Source organism: Poecile atricapillus, chromosome 3, assembly GCF_030490865.1.
Source record: "Poecile atricapillus isolate bPoeAtr1 chromosome 3, bPoeAtr1.hap1, whole genome shotgun sequence".
NCBI lineage: Eukaryota > Metazoa > Chordata > Aves > Passeriformes > Paridae > Poecile > Poecile atricapillus.
In genome coordinates, this window is record NC_081251.1 from 56,617,425 (window position 1) to 56,633,015 (window position 15,591).

Sequence of the window (15,591 nt, forward strand, 5' to 3'; positions counted from 1 at the left end):
GGCAGAAACTGATGCACAGGAAGTTCCAGCTGAACATGATGAAGAACTTCTTTACTGTGTGGGTGACAGAGCACTGGAACAGGCTGTCCAGAGAGGGTGCAGAGTCTCCCTCACTGGAGATACTCAGGAATGATCTGCACACAATCCTGTGCCATGTGCTGTGGAACGACCCTGCCTGAGCAGGGAGGTCGGACCAGATCACCCGCTGCGGGAATCACTTGTCCCGCTTTATGATTCCGTGTGGAGCAGCGCTCCGCGGGCCGGTCCCGGGGTGTTCCGCAGCTCCGGGCCCGGCGGACGACAGCGGAAGCGCTGCAAGCGCGGCCCCCTCCCTCTCTCCTCCCTCCCTCCTCGCTCCCTCCCTCCGCCGCCGTGACTTCCGGCGGCCGCTCTAGCCGCGCCGCGTCTATGCCCGCGGCGCTGGGGGATGTTTATTGTCGCGGGGAGTCGGCCCAGCACCCGGAACGCCGCCGGGCGACCGGCACCCACCGACCGGCACCGCGCTGCGCCCTGTCCCGCCCTGCCCCGACCGCCGCCCGGCCGCCCGCCCGCACGGTAACGGCCGCCGCCCGCCGACGGGCCGCGCTCCTCCTCCTCCTCCTTCCCCCCCCCCTCCCCCGCCGCCGTCTCGGGTCCGCGGGCCCGGCCCGGCAGGAGCCGCCGCCGCCGTTGAACCCCCGCCTCCCCCCCCTCTCCGCCGCCGCCGCTGCCCGGCCGAGGTGAGAGAGGCGGCGCGGGGCCTCCCCCGCCTCGCCGCGGCCCTGCCGGTGCCTCCCGCCGCGGTGCCGATCGCGCCCGGGGCGGGAGGGTGTGCGTGGCCGGGGCCGCCGGGGCAGGGAGGGGGAGGAAGAGGCAGGGCATCCTGCGGGGGAACGGCCCGTTCCCCGACAAGCCCGGCCGGCCCGCGCCCGGCCCCGAGGGCTTTGTGGCTGCCCCGTGCCCTGCGGCGGCCGATGTCCGCGCAAGCCGGCGCTGCCGAGCGGCGGAGCTCGGCGTGGCCAGGCCGCCTCGCTGCCTGCGCTTTGTTTGTGCCGTGCTGGCCGCAGAAGTTTCGGGCTGGGGTTGAGGGGGGAGAAGACATAGTTGTTGACCGGAGCGTTGTGGCACTGGTGCGTGTAGGGCTTTGAGTGAGATTCCCAGCAGCGGGAATAGGAAGAGTACTCCTATTCCTAAGAGTACTGAGTTCCTCAGCTGGGGCGCGCAAATGGTAAAAATGTTTGACTGAGAGGGGGTGAGAGGCTTATCCGTTGCCTTAAAATACTTTGTTTCAGCTAAACATTTTTACTTTTCTTACGACGTTCCATCATTTTGGAATGGCCACTGAATTTGTTGGTTCAGACTTTTGTCATGCTTATGATGATTTTCCACGTATTGTAAAGACCAAAAGGATTCTTCTTAATGCCTGGCATTCAAGTATTCCTAGATGTTCTAAGAGAAAGATGGCACAAACTTGAGTTCAAGTGCATCTTGCTTTGAATATGAATGGGCCTTTTGATGAGAGAAAGATTTGAGTAAAATGGCGTGTTATGAATTATTTAAAATATGCCTTCTTGTCTTGCTCTATACACTGTTTGGTTTTGTTCTTGCAAATGGATTTGTTTTGGACGACCCCAAGGAGATGCAGTAGGCTTGTCCAAGAGCAGGACTGAAGTCTTACTTGCTTATGATATAGCTGATAGTATCACTCTGTGGATGGATCCAATTGAACAAATCCATGCTTTGATACTGGCTTTGCACGTATTCGAAAATTTTCTCCTCCAAAATATAAATAGTCATGACTCTGCAGATCCTGAAAGGTGAGAATAGTAGTTTCAAGATGGCCTTTTGCTTTAGGCACAGTTTAACTTGCCATTGCAACAGAAAGTAAAAGCGTGCCCCACTAGCTCAGTGGCTGGAACTGAGGAAATTGTTTGGAGCAGAGGATGTTTAGCACAGATGGTAGTAGCTATGTTGCTCTTGGTTTTTGGGGAGTCATTCACCAGCCACTGTGACCATACTGTGTCTAAGGATTCAAGCAGATTTCAGAGGTCTGTCACCTCCAGGGTTTCATATGGACCCGTTTCCTGAGGGGCTAAACACAAATACATCTAGAATGGAAGGATGTAATCATCTCTCCCCGTTCCTGATAGGCTTTATTTATTCTCCATTCTCGTATGGAAACGTCCTGTAGAGGTTCATGTTAACTTCTTCAAAGATTCTTTTCAGGCATTAGTTTGACAAATGTCTACTGACACAATAGTGACCAATATCCCTTCAGCTGGGCTGTTGGAATTGTTTGTGGAGTTGGTCAGTTTGTGAACTGCTTTGGAGAAAGGTTAAAAATAACCAGTAAAAGTTGCTTATACTTCAACTGCTGGTGAAAAAGGTGTTTATTAAACTGTTCTGACATTAACATAACCATTGTTAGATATCCCCCATCTACCTTTATAGCTCCGAGTTTATTGGATCAGAGGTAGTCAAGAGCTTAAAATAATACTTTGTTTATATATCCTGTCCCAAGTGCCTTTCTTTTTCTTTGATGATGGTGCTGTGGTTGGTTTGGAACTTTCTGAAGACAGAGTGTTGGCTTTTTTAAGGTTGTAAGATTTCCGTGCAGGGTGTTTTTTCTTCATGTGTGTTTATAGAGTATCTAAAATAGTATGTCTGATTCTAACAGTGGATGTAGAGGTAATCGTTTAAGAACTCTAGTGTTCATTCTTCCCTCCAAAATATTTCTTATTCTGTGGAGTTTCTCTAGTTTCAGTAAGATACATTACAGTCTCAAATATCCTTGCATTAGCTTTTGTTGTTTTTATTTTTGTGTTAATTGTCATGCTTAATCTAGCTACTTTTTTTTTTCTTCTTTTTTTTTTTTCCCTCTTAGGGTAATATTCCAGATGTATCCCTGAAATCTATGTTGAAAAGAAAGAACAATCTTCTAAAATTTCCCTTTTAAAACAAAATAATGCAAACTTCTGCAGAGATGTATTTAAACTTGTTTCCTCCGTTGGGATAAATTGTGTTATCAATGGTGCAAAACAGCTTGAAATCAAAGTTAGCTAGTTTCTTGTGTTGGAGAAAGTCAAGTGAAGTACATAATTTAAAATCAATGCTGTACATGTAGACAAATTATTTTCAGTTTTAACCTATTATTAATTAACATTAGCTGGCAAAATATCATTTTAGAAATGAGATTTAGACTGCCAAAATTCTACAGTTCAGATGAGAGAAACTTCAAAGGGCAAAATTAAACAACAAAACCTAAGCCGAGCTCAATAAAATCAACTTAAGCATTTGCAAATCTAGAACTGGAAAAAAACAGATGTTCAGTTTCTACTCAGGCTCTCTGTTCTGCAAGTGTAACTGCATAAGTATAGAATATAAATAAGCTTATATGTAAGGAACGGTATTTTCCCCATTTTGCAGAAAAGATATGGAAATGCAGAAATTCAGGTTTTGGGAAATAACAATCAGTGCTATGGTAGCGTGTATGAATAGAAGAGAATACAGGAGACAGCTGGGAAAGAGGAGGATCAGAATGTTCCAGCTAGTCATGCTTGCTGGAGATATGTGTAAATAAGAGCAACATCTTTCTTTCTTGGACATTGTAAGACCTTTTTTTTTGTAAACATGTTCTTTTTTTTTTTATGTAGCCCATGTATTTTTATTTTTTAAGAAAGTTTAAGTTGGTTTTGTTCTCACGGTTCCTCTGAATCTGAAGTTATTTAAGGCTTCTGAAAAAAAGGTAACAGGACATCTTCTCTTGTAAGATGTGTCACATTAAAATCAATGCTTAAATCAAAGATTGGGATGTGCTAACGCTTACTGTTTGGATCACAAGTATCCAAGCTTAGAAACATTTTGATTTACTCAATCTTTCCAAGCCATGCCTTGGAAGAGTTTTACGTTGTATTTGTATGCTCCATAGGAATGTGTGTCTTCAAAATCATTGCAGTAATATATACAATTTCAAATCAAAAAGCCCCTTCGTTAGTATCTGTTGTCTTGAGCTTTCAGAACATGGCTAATTAAAATGGGGGCACACCACTGTAATCGGTGTAATTTTTCTCCTCTTAACATCTATGCAAGTAGATTGTACTTCTAACCAAGATACATTGTAATTGCTGAAAACATTGTTACTGACAGCTCCACAGCCGCCTTTTTGCCTTAATAATAGATCTTTTCTTTTTAAATTGTAATTTTCCTCTCTTTTCAACCACTGTTTCCTTTGTTCAGAATGAGCACATGACTTTTCTCCTTGGATCTTTCTAAGATAAGCCATGTTTTATGGGGACATTATCATACAATACTATGGTTTGCCTAGATGTTAGCAACCTTTCAATGGTGTTATGCACGACACTGATGTTCTTTCAGAATGTAGAGGCTGAGTGTGCCAGCAGATGCTCACTGATAATTAGGAGACCTGAGTTCCAGTAAATGAACTCAGCAAGAGCCAGGAGTTGAGGCCAGGGTGGAAAACAAATGCCTCTCTGAAGATGCCATGGGTTCCAGCTCCATGCTGGCCCTGCCTGCATGCCATTCAAAATCTGCACATGTGCTATCTTTGGATCTGGTGCCATAAATTACTTGCCCAATCTGTAGTAGTCCATCAAAACCAGATGGAATAAGTAATTTCTAACTTTGAGGATTCATGTAATTTTTGGTTCAATAAAAAAGATTAAAAGAGGGATCTGGGAGTACTAATTAGTTACTGTTTGTTCTCTTCTTTGCCTGCATTCCCTCCACCCCCACATGTAACCTTTGGGTTTTCTGTTTTCCTCTTGCTGTTTCTTCATCTCTTTTCTGTATTATCATTCATCTTGCCTTTTCTTGTATTGGACAAGCCAACAATTACAGAATAATTCTTTCAGCAGGGAACAAGCTGCAGAGTGTAAGCAGTAACCACCACAGCAGCTGACCCAGTATGCTGTGCACATCTGCCATGTAGTTTGTTTCTTCTGTGTTGTCAGAGAGTAATAGTCAGAGATGCACCTTGAGTTCTTGTTTACAGATTATAACATGATGTTTAGGAAGGCACCGTCAGATGAAAGTACTGACAATAACATTAATGTTGTATATTGAAGATTTCTAATATAGAATTTAAGGCAAAAATATTTAAAGTTATATAAATACATCATAGTCTGTTAGGTTTGTTATTGTTCTTAATGCACAGTGTCCTGCTTCTCCCATGGCAATGACCATGTGGAGCATTTCACATATGTGACAGTTTTTCTTTGATTTGGTTCTTTGCTTTTCTTTTTGTTTATTTTGGATGAAGCACTGCTAAAATGCTTATATAAGTCCATTTCACTGTATACCAGTGATTTTGCTCTTGTCCCTTTGCATTTCGTCACCTGAGATCTGTTTGAGATGCCTGCTGTCTTGGCTTTGTATGGTTACAGAAGAGATGCTGGGCGTTGTTGGGCTGAGATGAGTGGTAGCCCAGCTGCCAATGTTAGGATTCTCTTTCCTAGCTGAGGTGTGTGTGAGGAATGTCATCTTTGGTGTGCATGGGCAACCTGGATGCTTCCTGGTGCCCTAGGTTTGCAGTGCATGCAGTGGGCAGCCATGCTGTGCCTTCAGTTACCTGTGCTTTTCCTCAGAAACATTCTGTCTCACTCTGCCCCTACAGTGCCTTCCTGTAGGCTGGTGCTGCCACCAGGACACTGTATAGTTTGCTTTAAGCTCTTGTTGGGAGAGATAGGCCAAGAGTGCTGGATGAAGATGGGAAAGCTGTGGTAACAGGCTGTCTACAGACTGCAGTTTGTGTAACCGGTGTTAGTTCAAAGTTATTCATAAGCTCATCCATTCCAACGCAAATGTCAAACTATTCAGAGTTATCAACTTCAGCAGCCACAGAAGTGTATTTTCCTGAGGTGTCTAATGACATCCTCAAACGACCTGAGGAAAGACTATCCACTGGAGCTGTGGAAGAAGTTTCAGTAACCTTTACAGTGTCTTAATATACTTAGCAAGAATTGTAACATATTTAACTGGCAATTTAAAATACTCTTATATATGTGTATATGTACTTCATTTCTGTTAAGTCTGGCAACATAGCTTTGAACAAATTACCTCCTATTTTCTAGCACAAAGGATGCAGACCTCCCGCTCCCCACACATTGTTAAAGGAGTCAGAGTGTAGGGACTTCTGCTTCCTGTCTCTTTTAAGGGGCAAATGTATACAATGGCATTGATAGGCAATTTTCTATTGGTATGTTTAATTTTATCGTTTTTGCTTCTCAGGATGTGATCTTCGTGGTGAGCTGGTGGGAAAACTGAGTTGTAAATCACCCCAATGGATGCGGACAGTGATGTTGCACTGGACATTTTAATCACAAATGTAGTGTGTGTTTTTAGAACAAGATGCCATTTAAACTTGAGGAAGATTGCATTAGAGGGAGCAAATGTGATATACAAGCGTGATGTTGGGGTAAGAGATTCAGCATATCTCAATTATCTGTTCTTAGAAATGTTCCTTAAGTTAAACATTCATCTGCCTAATACTTGTATGGTGGATAGAGAAAAGCAGAATTTTCTTTCTCTCTTTCTCTTGCTGTAGTTATTTAGTCACTAATACACTACTTGTACAGTAATGGGAGTGATGAAATGCTGTCTCAGGAGACAGCTCTTGGTGAGGTGAATATTGTGTACAAGGTATGTGATGAGGCCTTTTACACCTCAGGGTCTGTTTTGCCTCCCAAAATTTGATGGCTGTGTCAAGAAAATATATCTTGATAAGGAATCAGCAATATCAAAACACTGTAATAAGAAAATAATCCGCATGGTGCTTGTAGTTTTCAGCTTTTTATTCAGTGAAAAATGTCTTCATTTAATCTATTTAGTGTACACTGAAACATTGGCTATTTCATGCTTATTTTGCTCTTCTCAGGAGCTAGAGTTTTTTAATTACTGAAAGAGATGAAGGAGCAGTTCAAGCCTACCAAAACTAAAGGGAGTTTTAGTGTAACCTTACTTGATTTGGGTAACTGTTTTTGGGTTTTTTTCCAGTATGAAATTGAATTACTGCTAATTTGCAATTTTTCTACTTTTCTTTTTTAGAAGGTTTTAATGAAGCTTAGGAAACCTAGGATTACGGCCACAATTTGGTCCTCAGGAAAAGTTATTTGCACAGGAGCCACAAGGTGAGTTCCTGAAGATTCTTTCTCTAGCTCTAAATCCTTGTGTATTTTAAAACACAACATTGTAAATGATGAAGAGGTGGTACCTGCTCCTGCTTAGATTGGCTCACACTGGATCACATGTAGACCCATGTCAAGCTATGTATTTGGGCAGTTTTCCATGTTAAGTGTTGGCCTTAGACAGTGTTGAAATCTTAAACATCAGTTTAGCCTTCTTGGGAGAGCAGCAGGGAAAGCTGCCTTATTAAGAAAATCCTAAAGAGATTTGAGGAGCCTTTAAGAATTCTATGTGTTTAGCTAGAAGCTGAGACTTGGGAAGGGGTGACCTTTCCTGAGGATATCTTTTATTTTTTCACAAAACCCCACCTGAATTTAATCAAGTTTTACAGTGTTTAGGGACTGGAAAGAAGTAAAAGCAGACTCAGTTCAGATACATCTGACACTCACTAAACTCTTAAGAGCTAAATTCCTTTAAGATATGTTTGCATTTCAAAGTAAGGATAAGGTAAGGTAAAATAGTAAATTTGCATACTTTCTGTGTATGATCTCTGTTCCAAAATTAAAGAGGATTGTTCAGGATGTTAACTCCAGACTACCCATAACCTTATTTATCTGTTAAGGGTACTTAAAATCATGTATGATTATGACATGTCTCTCACTTCAGCTGGGACCAAGTGCCAAGATACTCTTTAAACAGGGTATGAAGCATTGGAATGTCTATCTAGTTAAAATACTTACAGTAGGATGAAGTGAAGGCTGTCCATGAGATCATGGTTGATGTGCTACATTATATAATGGTTCATTTTGTCATCTGAGTAGCTGTTGTTGTGTATGTGCACAACTATACACTCTATTTCTGTTAACGTTAGATCTTTTTCTTTCTCCTTTATAGTGAAGAAGAAGCTAAATTTGGTGCCAGACGACTAGCTCGTAGTCTACAGAAACTAGGTTTTCAGGTAATTCTGATGAAAAAGGACTTGCATGACTCAAGCAATGCTGGTAGTTAATTTTTTAGAAAGAAACAAAGAAGAGGGAGCATAATGATTTAGCAGTTAATGTGTTTTCACTCAGATGCCCTTTTTGTGTCGGAATACATTTTCCAGATGCTGTTTAAAGAGAAGCTGTTTTGTTTTGTGGATTTGAGTTTTGTTTGGCAGCTCAAAGCAGTGAGAGCAGTGCTTCTTCACTGGATAATGAGCAACGAAATTTGTTTAATATGTGAACCACCCACAGATGTGTCTTAGATAGAATTTACAATATCTCAAAAGATTTATTTGAAAAATGCTGAAACTTTACTCTAATTTGAACTTAATTTTCACTCACCACTGATGGAATAGCAGATATATTTCCATCTTAATAAGGGCAAGTTTGAGCCTTTTAAATTAAAGAGGAAGGAAAAAAAGTGCTCCTGCACTGTCATGTTGCACAGCTGGAAATAAGCCAAATAAAATACTTGGGACAGGAAACATCCTCTTTTATCTGGGTTTGGGTTAACATTACCAGTCAGGAACACCACTTGCATTTCACAGTAAGGGTTGAAAAACAGCAACATGAACCACTTAAGTGGTCTAAAACTTCCTGATAGTCTGTTCTGCTGTTTACACACAGGTTCAGTTTAGGGACGGACAATTAAATAGACACAGTAGCTGTCATTTTCAGGGAGAAACTACTTTTGATTATAGCACATAAAGGCAGTGGTGGCAGTCTGGTAATGCTGCATCAGACCTCAGCAAAAGTGTGACACTCATACTGTCACAAATGTGTACTTTGAACCCAGCCCTCTAAAGTTGGAATAGACTATTAAGTCAGTGAGGTTCACAGTACTTCCAGGGTGGACACACCAAGTTTTGTCATAAAGTGAGCAGCTTATATTTGAAGATTAAGTTGATTTAAGTCTAAGTTGCTTCTTTCTAATATCTTTCTAAAAAGTATAGATTGAAGAAGAATGACCATTTAAAGTTTAGGCAATCTCAGAAAATGAGCAAAAGTTTCCCCAGTGACACTGCTAACACTGACCTCTCAGCAGTGCAGTTTCATTATATAGTTGTCTTTTGGCTATTTTGTTGTCATCTAAAGTGTCTGTGGTAAAGAATAACTGAAAGTTATTCAAGTTGTTTGAGTTGGGTTTTAGAAAATTGCGGGGTAGAAAACCTGTTTGCTCTACTGGCCACTGGACACTTAAAGCAAAACAGTTGTCAGCTTTTTTCTTATTCTTAGCTTTAATGGAGATGGTGTATAGCAACAAGGCATTAAAGAAGGTCACAACAATATTTAAGCTTTGTCTCTGCTTACTTTGATGCTCCATGAGCTGTTAAATTTAGTTTCTTTTGAGTAGGGAGGTGTTTAGTACAGCAGTTTGAGTTGTTTCTGTGTCTCATCCTTAAACTGAACTGTAACCATACTGCTGTAGTGACCATGATACAGCTGTGAGGTATCTATTTCAGCAGTTACTCTACCACAGAAGGATATAAAGGTAAATTATCTGAGTCCATTAACTACTCTTTAGATGCCTATTAGAAGGGCATCAGTCTCAAGGTTCTAATTTTGACTCATCAAAATATTCTAAGTAGTATCCTTGTCTTTTTATTTTTTTGCAACCCATGCATCTGACTTGCTGTAAAGTAAATTTCTAATGTCTTTTTTTCCCTTTCTTTTGAAAAGGTAATTTTCACAGATTTTAAAGTTGTGAATGTTTTAGCAGTGTGCAACATGCCCTTTGAGATCAGATTGCCAGAATTTACAAAGAATAACAGACCTCATGCGAGGTACGTAAGATTTTTAAGAATTTTCATCCTTTCTTAAGCTTTTATTTTTCAGTTCTAGATCTCTCTTTTTTACTTTTCATTTTGTTTTCTAGTTATGAACCAGAACTTCATCCTGCCGTGTGTTACAGAATAAAATCTCTCAGAGCTACCTTACAGATTTTTTCCACAGGCAGTATCACAGTTACAGGTATTTTAATGTCAAAAATAAATATTTAACTTCTTGGGAATATTTAACTTTAGAGCCAGTAGGTTTGGGAAAGCAAGATGTTTAAAAGAGTCAGAAGATAATGTTGAAAATATTTTGTCTCCCCGTGCTAGCACCTAGTTTGTTTTTGAGTGAAAGTGCCAGAAGAGTTGTAGAGCAAGTGTTATTATTGATAGGTTCAAAAAATTAGTTAGACTGAATGTACACAGTCTGTTTTTTTAATGAAACCAAAAGTAAGATATCATTTAAGAGTGTGAGTAATTATTGTTTCTTTAAATACTTGAATTTTCTTCTTTCTTTTCTTGGGTTTGTAGAGGTGTTAATTACACTGCATTTAGCATTAACAACATCCCTTTCATAAATACATATTTCCAAACTGCAGATTTGTGGAAACTCAAAGGTATAGCATAGCATTTTGTCATAAACGAAGCTGACCAATATATCCAGTTCTTCAGACTTGTGCTCTCTTCTGTTGAAGCTCAGCTAAGAGAACCACCACATCACTGGCATCAGTGATTTTTCCTGTGTAAACAGAGACACGATTGTCCTGGGTCTTGGAGAGGCCATGCCATTTTTTCCTCTCTCTTCATCATTTTTATTTTTCATTCTCTTTTTTGTTTGCTTGTGAGATGTCCACCACTGGTGTCCAGGTACAAGAAATCAGGTTTTTGCTACAGAGCCAAAAAAATCATTGTTTATCACTTTAGCAAGAATTATTCTTGCAGTTGTTAGAGCTCAGCTACTGGTTCAGAGGCTGGGTAAGGATTTTTTTTTTTCCACATCTTAATTCCTTAACAAATTACTGTGTTTATGCCGAACTTTTCCCACAAGATATTGGAAGCAGTGTTTTCTAGAGAGCCAAACTTCCATCAGATTTCAGTAATCTAAAAATGAAGGACTAAAAAGTATTTCAAGATTACAGTATATGTTCAGAACAGTGCAACTGGTCTAGCCAAAACTAGGAACTAAATTTGAAACAAAGAAGCCTTAGTATCACTTCAATAATAAAAAGCTCTCTGCATGTCTTGTCAGCCTCCTAATGAGATTTAGCTTCTCTGTAAGATTCTTATTACTTCATTGCTTACAAAATCACTTTCATATTTTCAGAATTTTCCTTTCAAATAGGAAGGTAAATATGTTAAACATAGAAGTTTTGTATCCTTCTAGTTTAGTTGTTGCAGTGAGTTTGAAAAATTAACTCAGACCTCTATTGATCTTGTAGGCTTCTGCTTTGCCTTTCTTCTACAGGAAAAAAATTGTCCAGAGTCTTACACTTCTTATTCTAAAAATGTTTTAAATTGCTTTTCAGCCTTGGTGCACTTCTTCTCAAGTGGGTTCAGATGAGGTTTCTTTTAAAGATTCCTGTTTTCTGTAGTACTAGCACTTGTAATACCTCTGACTCAGAGCATTTTATTTGAGATACATAATTAGAAATGTTAGAAAAAACCCAGGAAGGTGGGTTCTTTTCATGGGACAAGCATAAAAAGATTTTGTTAACTTTCGTATAAGATAATAAAAATCACTAGTATGTAATAGAAAGAAGTATTGTTTCTTTGACTCCAAAATGAGAAATTAGGAGGTTGTTTAGGGGGGTTGTGTTATTTTGTTTCATTTTTTTCCTTCTCTTATATGCCATAGAATGATAATCCAGTTTTTACATCTCTTCAGCTTTAGAGAGAGTAGCATTTTTTTTCTGGAACTATTTGCCTACTGTATTCTCACTTTTTGAAGGCTTCTCCTTTCCTGAGAATTTTCTTTTCTAATAGCAGCCAAATTTAAGGAGGGTGCAGTATCTACCCAGAAGACAAGTATCTTTCACCAGGCTTGTTTTGGTTGAGTGCTTCACTCGAGCAGTTTGAAAGTACAGGAAGAATCCTATTCTTGTCCATTTGCATTCTGACTGAGCACATAAAGCAGTAATTACTTAAGTAGCTTATGATTGAGTTTTGGTTTTGGGAGTCATTTCAAACATTTCTCTATACTTGGAAGAAACTTTTGAAGTCTAAAGTGGGGTTACAAAAACCCTGAGCTCCTACTCATTAAAGTGTGCGAGAAATTTATGTTATCCTTTATCTACATCACCAAGCTTCTATCCAGAATTAATATCTTCTGGCATGTTATTGCTCACTTCTTTGCAATCTTAATTTTTCATTGCATAAAGTGGTCTGGTACCACCAGAAAGCATTGCTAGGTCACTTATCCTTTTCTTTGCCTGGATACTCGTAGATCATGTTAGATAACCTTCATATGTGTCATCCTGAGATGATAAAACCATTCCCTAGCTTGCCGGTTTTGTCCTGAGATCAATGATGAAGCTATTTGCAAAACCAGGGATAGAGAGTAATAGTCTATAATTTTCAAACCTAAAATAACCTTGCTTGAAACGTTAACTTCAGTTAAATCCAGCATTATTTAACAGTAGCTTTTGTTGGTAGGTTTTTAAAATGAGCTAAAAGTGGCTAGGCTTGAAGAAATACAAATTCCTAGAAGACTGACATAAGTAAAGTAACTTATTTTACCTCTGCCACTCAGCCTCTTCTTTGGGCTGTTTAAGCCAGTAAATTGAAAAACAGACATGTTGTTATGAAATTAAATGACAGTATTATTTAATTGTAATCTATCCATTGACAAATGTAGGACATCTTGAAGATTTTCTCACAAGAAAATACTTTCACATGAAGAGAAAAACTTTGTTAAGTTAGGAGAAATGGGGGAGAACTTGTTGTCTGTGGTATGAAGTTGTGATTGCTAATAATATTAGGAGTTTTTTTTAAGATTCTGTTGTTTTAATTTCTGATTCCCTGATTTTTCTCTTCCTACTGCCTTTTTTTTTTCAATTGTGTCTCAGGGCCAAACGTAAAGGCTGTTGCCAGTGCTGTTGAACAGATTTATCCATTCGTGTTTGAAAGCAGGAAATAAATTTTGTAATTCACCACTTGATGGTTAGGTTCCCTAACCGAGCACCTTCAAAGACTGCTGCACATTGGACTAAAAGCAAAAAGGAAAACTGGACCAACCATAGCAGAGGAATACAGACTCTTTTACTTGCTCGTGGCTACAGTATAGACTCCAGTTCTTTTGGATTTTACTCTTAACAGTGCTGTATTGTAAAAACGGAAGTTTACAAGATATGAAATTGCTGCTTTTAAAAAGACATTCTATTTATTTTTGCAGTAATTTCTGTGTATTCATAAGCAAAGCTGTCACGATGTGCACTACTTTTAAGACCTTTTTTTTTTTTTTTTTAGCTTGAGCTTGTGTTTTATTTGTGAATAGTCTTTTACATTTTTGTATGCTGAATATTGGGCACCAAAGAAGCTGTAAAAGTTATCTTTTTCACCTGATGAATGTGCACAAATAAAAGTTTGGAAAATATTTCTCTTCATACCTGTTCTGTTATATTCCTTCCCTTTTTATATTACAATTTAAATTGTATAGTTGCAAATTAATTTGAAACAATGTAAGAATAGTCTTTTGCTGATACCTTCTGTTTCTGTTTGTAGTATGTGTAAAACTTTGTGCGTGGGTTAGATTGAAATCTATAGTAGTTACGTATGTTTATCTGAGGATGAAATTTGGTTTGTTCCCAGTTCTCTTAACTACATGCCAGACTTCAAGTATTTTCTTCTTGTTACATGAAGAGAAGACATTTCTAAATATAACTGTCTACAGCAAGTGTTTTCCTGTAGATGAATTGTAGAATACGCTGAGTTGGAAGGGACCCATCAGGATCATCGAGTCCAACTCCTGGCCCTGCACAGGACACCCCGGGAGTCACGCCATGTACCTGAGAGCATTGTCCAAACACTTCTTGAACTCTGTCAGGTTTGGTGCTGTCACCACATCCCTGGGGAACCTGTTCCAGTGCCCAGCCACCCTCTGAGTGAGAAGCTTCTTCCTGATACCTGTACTGAACCTCCTCTGGCTCAGCTTCATGCTGTTTCCTCAAGTCCTCTCACTGGTCACGAGAGTGAAGAGATCGGTACCTGCCCTTCTGCTTCCCCTCGTGAGGATGTTGAAGACCACAATGGGGTCTGCCCTCAGTCTCCTCTTCTCCAAGCTGAACAAACCAAGTGACCTCAGCCCCTCCTCATAAGGCTTCCCCTCCAGACCCTTCACCATCCTTGTGGCTCTCCCTTGGATGCTTTCTGATAGCTCAATTACATTATCAATTTATGAAGCTACTGTAGAAAAAACAACTGCCTTGTCCACCTACTCAATGCAAATGAAAAAAATTTAAATGTGAACTTCAGGAAAATTGTGCTTCAACTGGAGAAGATGTTGTGGTCACTCTAATCCAGCCCCAGCCTATTTCTGAATGATTAACACAGACCTTTTCTACACTCTTCTTACTGTATACAGTTTTGATGACAGGAGCTGCCAACAAGCAATGAAGCTTGATTCTGGCATGTATTATTATTGGTATTAATCTTGGACTTGGAAGCCAGTAGATGTTTCTCTCAATAAGTGCACATTTGAAGCAGAAGAGAGGTGAATGCTTAAAAGTAACTGCAAATGCTACTTTTAAAAAGATACAATAAATATGTATAAATGTATGTATGTCTTTTTTCCCTATCTCACTGAAGAGAAATGTAACACTGCTCTTGCATGCTGCAGGTAATATTCAGTCCTAGGGGATGCTAAAAATAGTGAACTGAGCTGTTACTGTACCAGAAATCACAGAAATCTTTAAAAGTAGGGTGGAAGAACACCTGGAGGAAGCAAATGCCTGGCATGACAGATTTCATCTGCGGAGTGGGGTGGTATAGAAGGTGGGGCTGTCCATAGTGACTTCATGCAGGAAGTATGTAAAGGAAGGAGTAGTATGGGAAATGCTCCACCAAATCCCTCAGAACAAAAAAAAAAAAAAAAACCAAAAACTTTTCCATAAGTCCTAGGTGATATATTCATAAAAGCCTCTTGGTACTCTGTAGGTGTCAGAGAATGGTTTGGGTTGGAAGGATCCTTCAAGATCATCTAGTTTCATCCCCCCCCACTATGGGCAGAGACACCTTCCACTAGACCAGGTTTCTCAGAGCCCCATGCAGCCTGGCTTTGAACACAGCCAAGGACGGGGCATCCACAACTCTGGGCAACATGTTCCAGTGCCTCATCATCCTCAGAGTAAAGGATTTCTTCCTTATACGTAATCTAAACTTACCCTCTTTTAGTTTAAAGCTGCTCTTCCTTGTCCTGTCTACATGCCCTTGTAAAAAGTCCCTCTCCACCTTTTAGCTTACCTTCAGGTAGCGGCAACTCACAATTACATCTTCTCTTTTCCAGATGAGCAATTCCAATTCTCTCAGCCTTTCCTTGTAGGACAAGTGTTCCATTCCTCTGATCGTCTTGGTGGCCTCCTCTGGACTCACTCCAGCAGGTCCATGTCCTTCCTGTTCTGGGACCCCAGAGCTGGAGGCAGCACTCCAAGTGGGGCCTCTACAGAGGTGCAGAATCCCCTCCCTCACCCTGCTGCCCACACTGCTTTGGATGCAGCCCAGGA

General features: G+C 40.2%; 1 protein-coding gene across 2 annotated transcripts; it reads left to right on the plus strand.

Annotated features, from left to right (window-relative positions):
- Positions 1-361: 361 nt before the first annotated feature.
- Positions 362-14,647, plus strand: TBPL1 (TATA-box binding protein like 1). 2 transcript variants are annotated; one of them, XM_058835459.1, is made up of 7 exons: positions 362-555; positions 6,226-6,412; positions 7,042-7,124; positions 8,014-8,077; positions 9,783-9,886; positions 9,979-10,073; positions 12,940-14,647. In XM_058835459.1, exons 2-7 carry the CDS (start codon positions 6,278-6,280, stop codon positions 13,008-13,010), a joined length of 552 nt encoding a protein of 183 aa, XP_058691442.1. In that variant the 5' UTR covers positions 362-555; positions 6,226-6,277; the 3' UTR covers positions 13,011-14,647. The 2 variants fall into 2 exon arrangements, with proteins under 2 accessions (XP_058691442.1, XP_058691443.1); XM_058835460.1 differs by lacking the exon at positions 362-555 and adding an exon at positions 611-719.
- The last annotated feature ends 944 nt before the right edge of the window (positions 14,648-15,591 follow it).

Coding starts and splice junctions, on each gene's coding strand:
- TBPL1 (XM_058835459.1), top strand. CDS start 6,278: ATGGATGCGGACAGTGATGTTGCACTGGACATTTTAATCACAAATGTA. Junction 8,078..9,782: donor TACAGAAACTAGGTTTTCAG/GTAATTCTGATG, acceptor TCTTTTGAAAAG/GTAATTTTCACAGATTTTAA. Junction 9,887..9,978: donor AATAACAGACCTCATGCGAG/GTACGTAAGATT, acceptor TTTGTTTTCTAG/TTATGAACCAGAACTTCATC.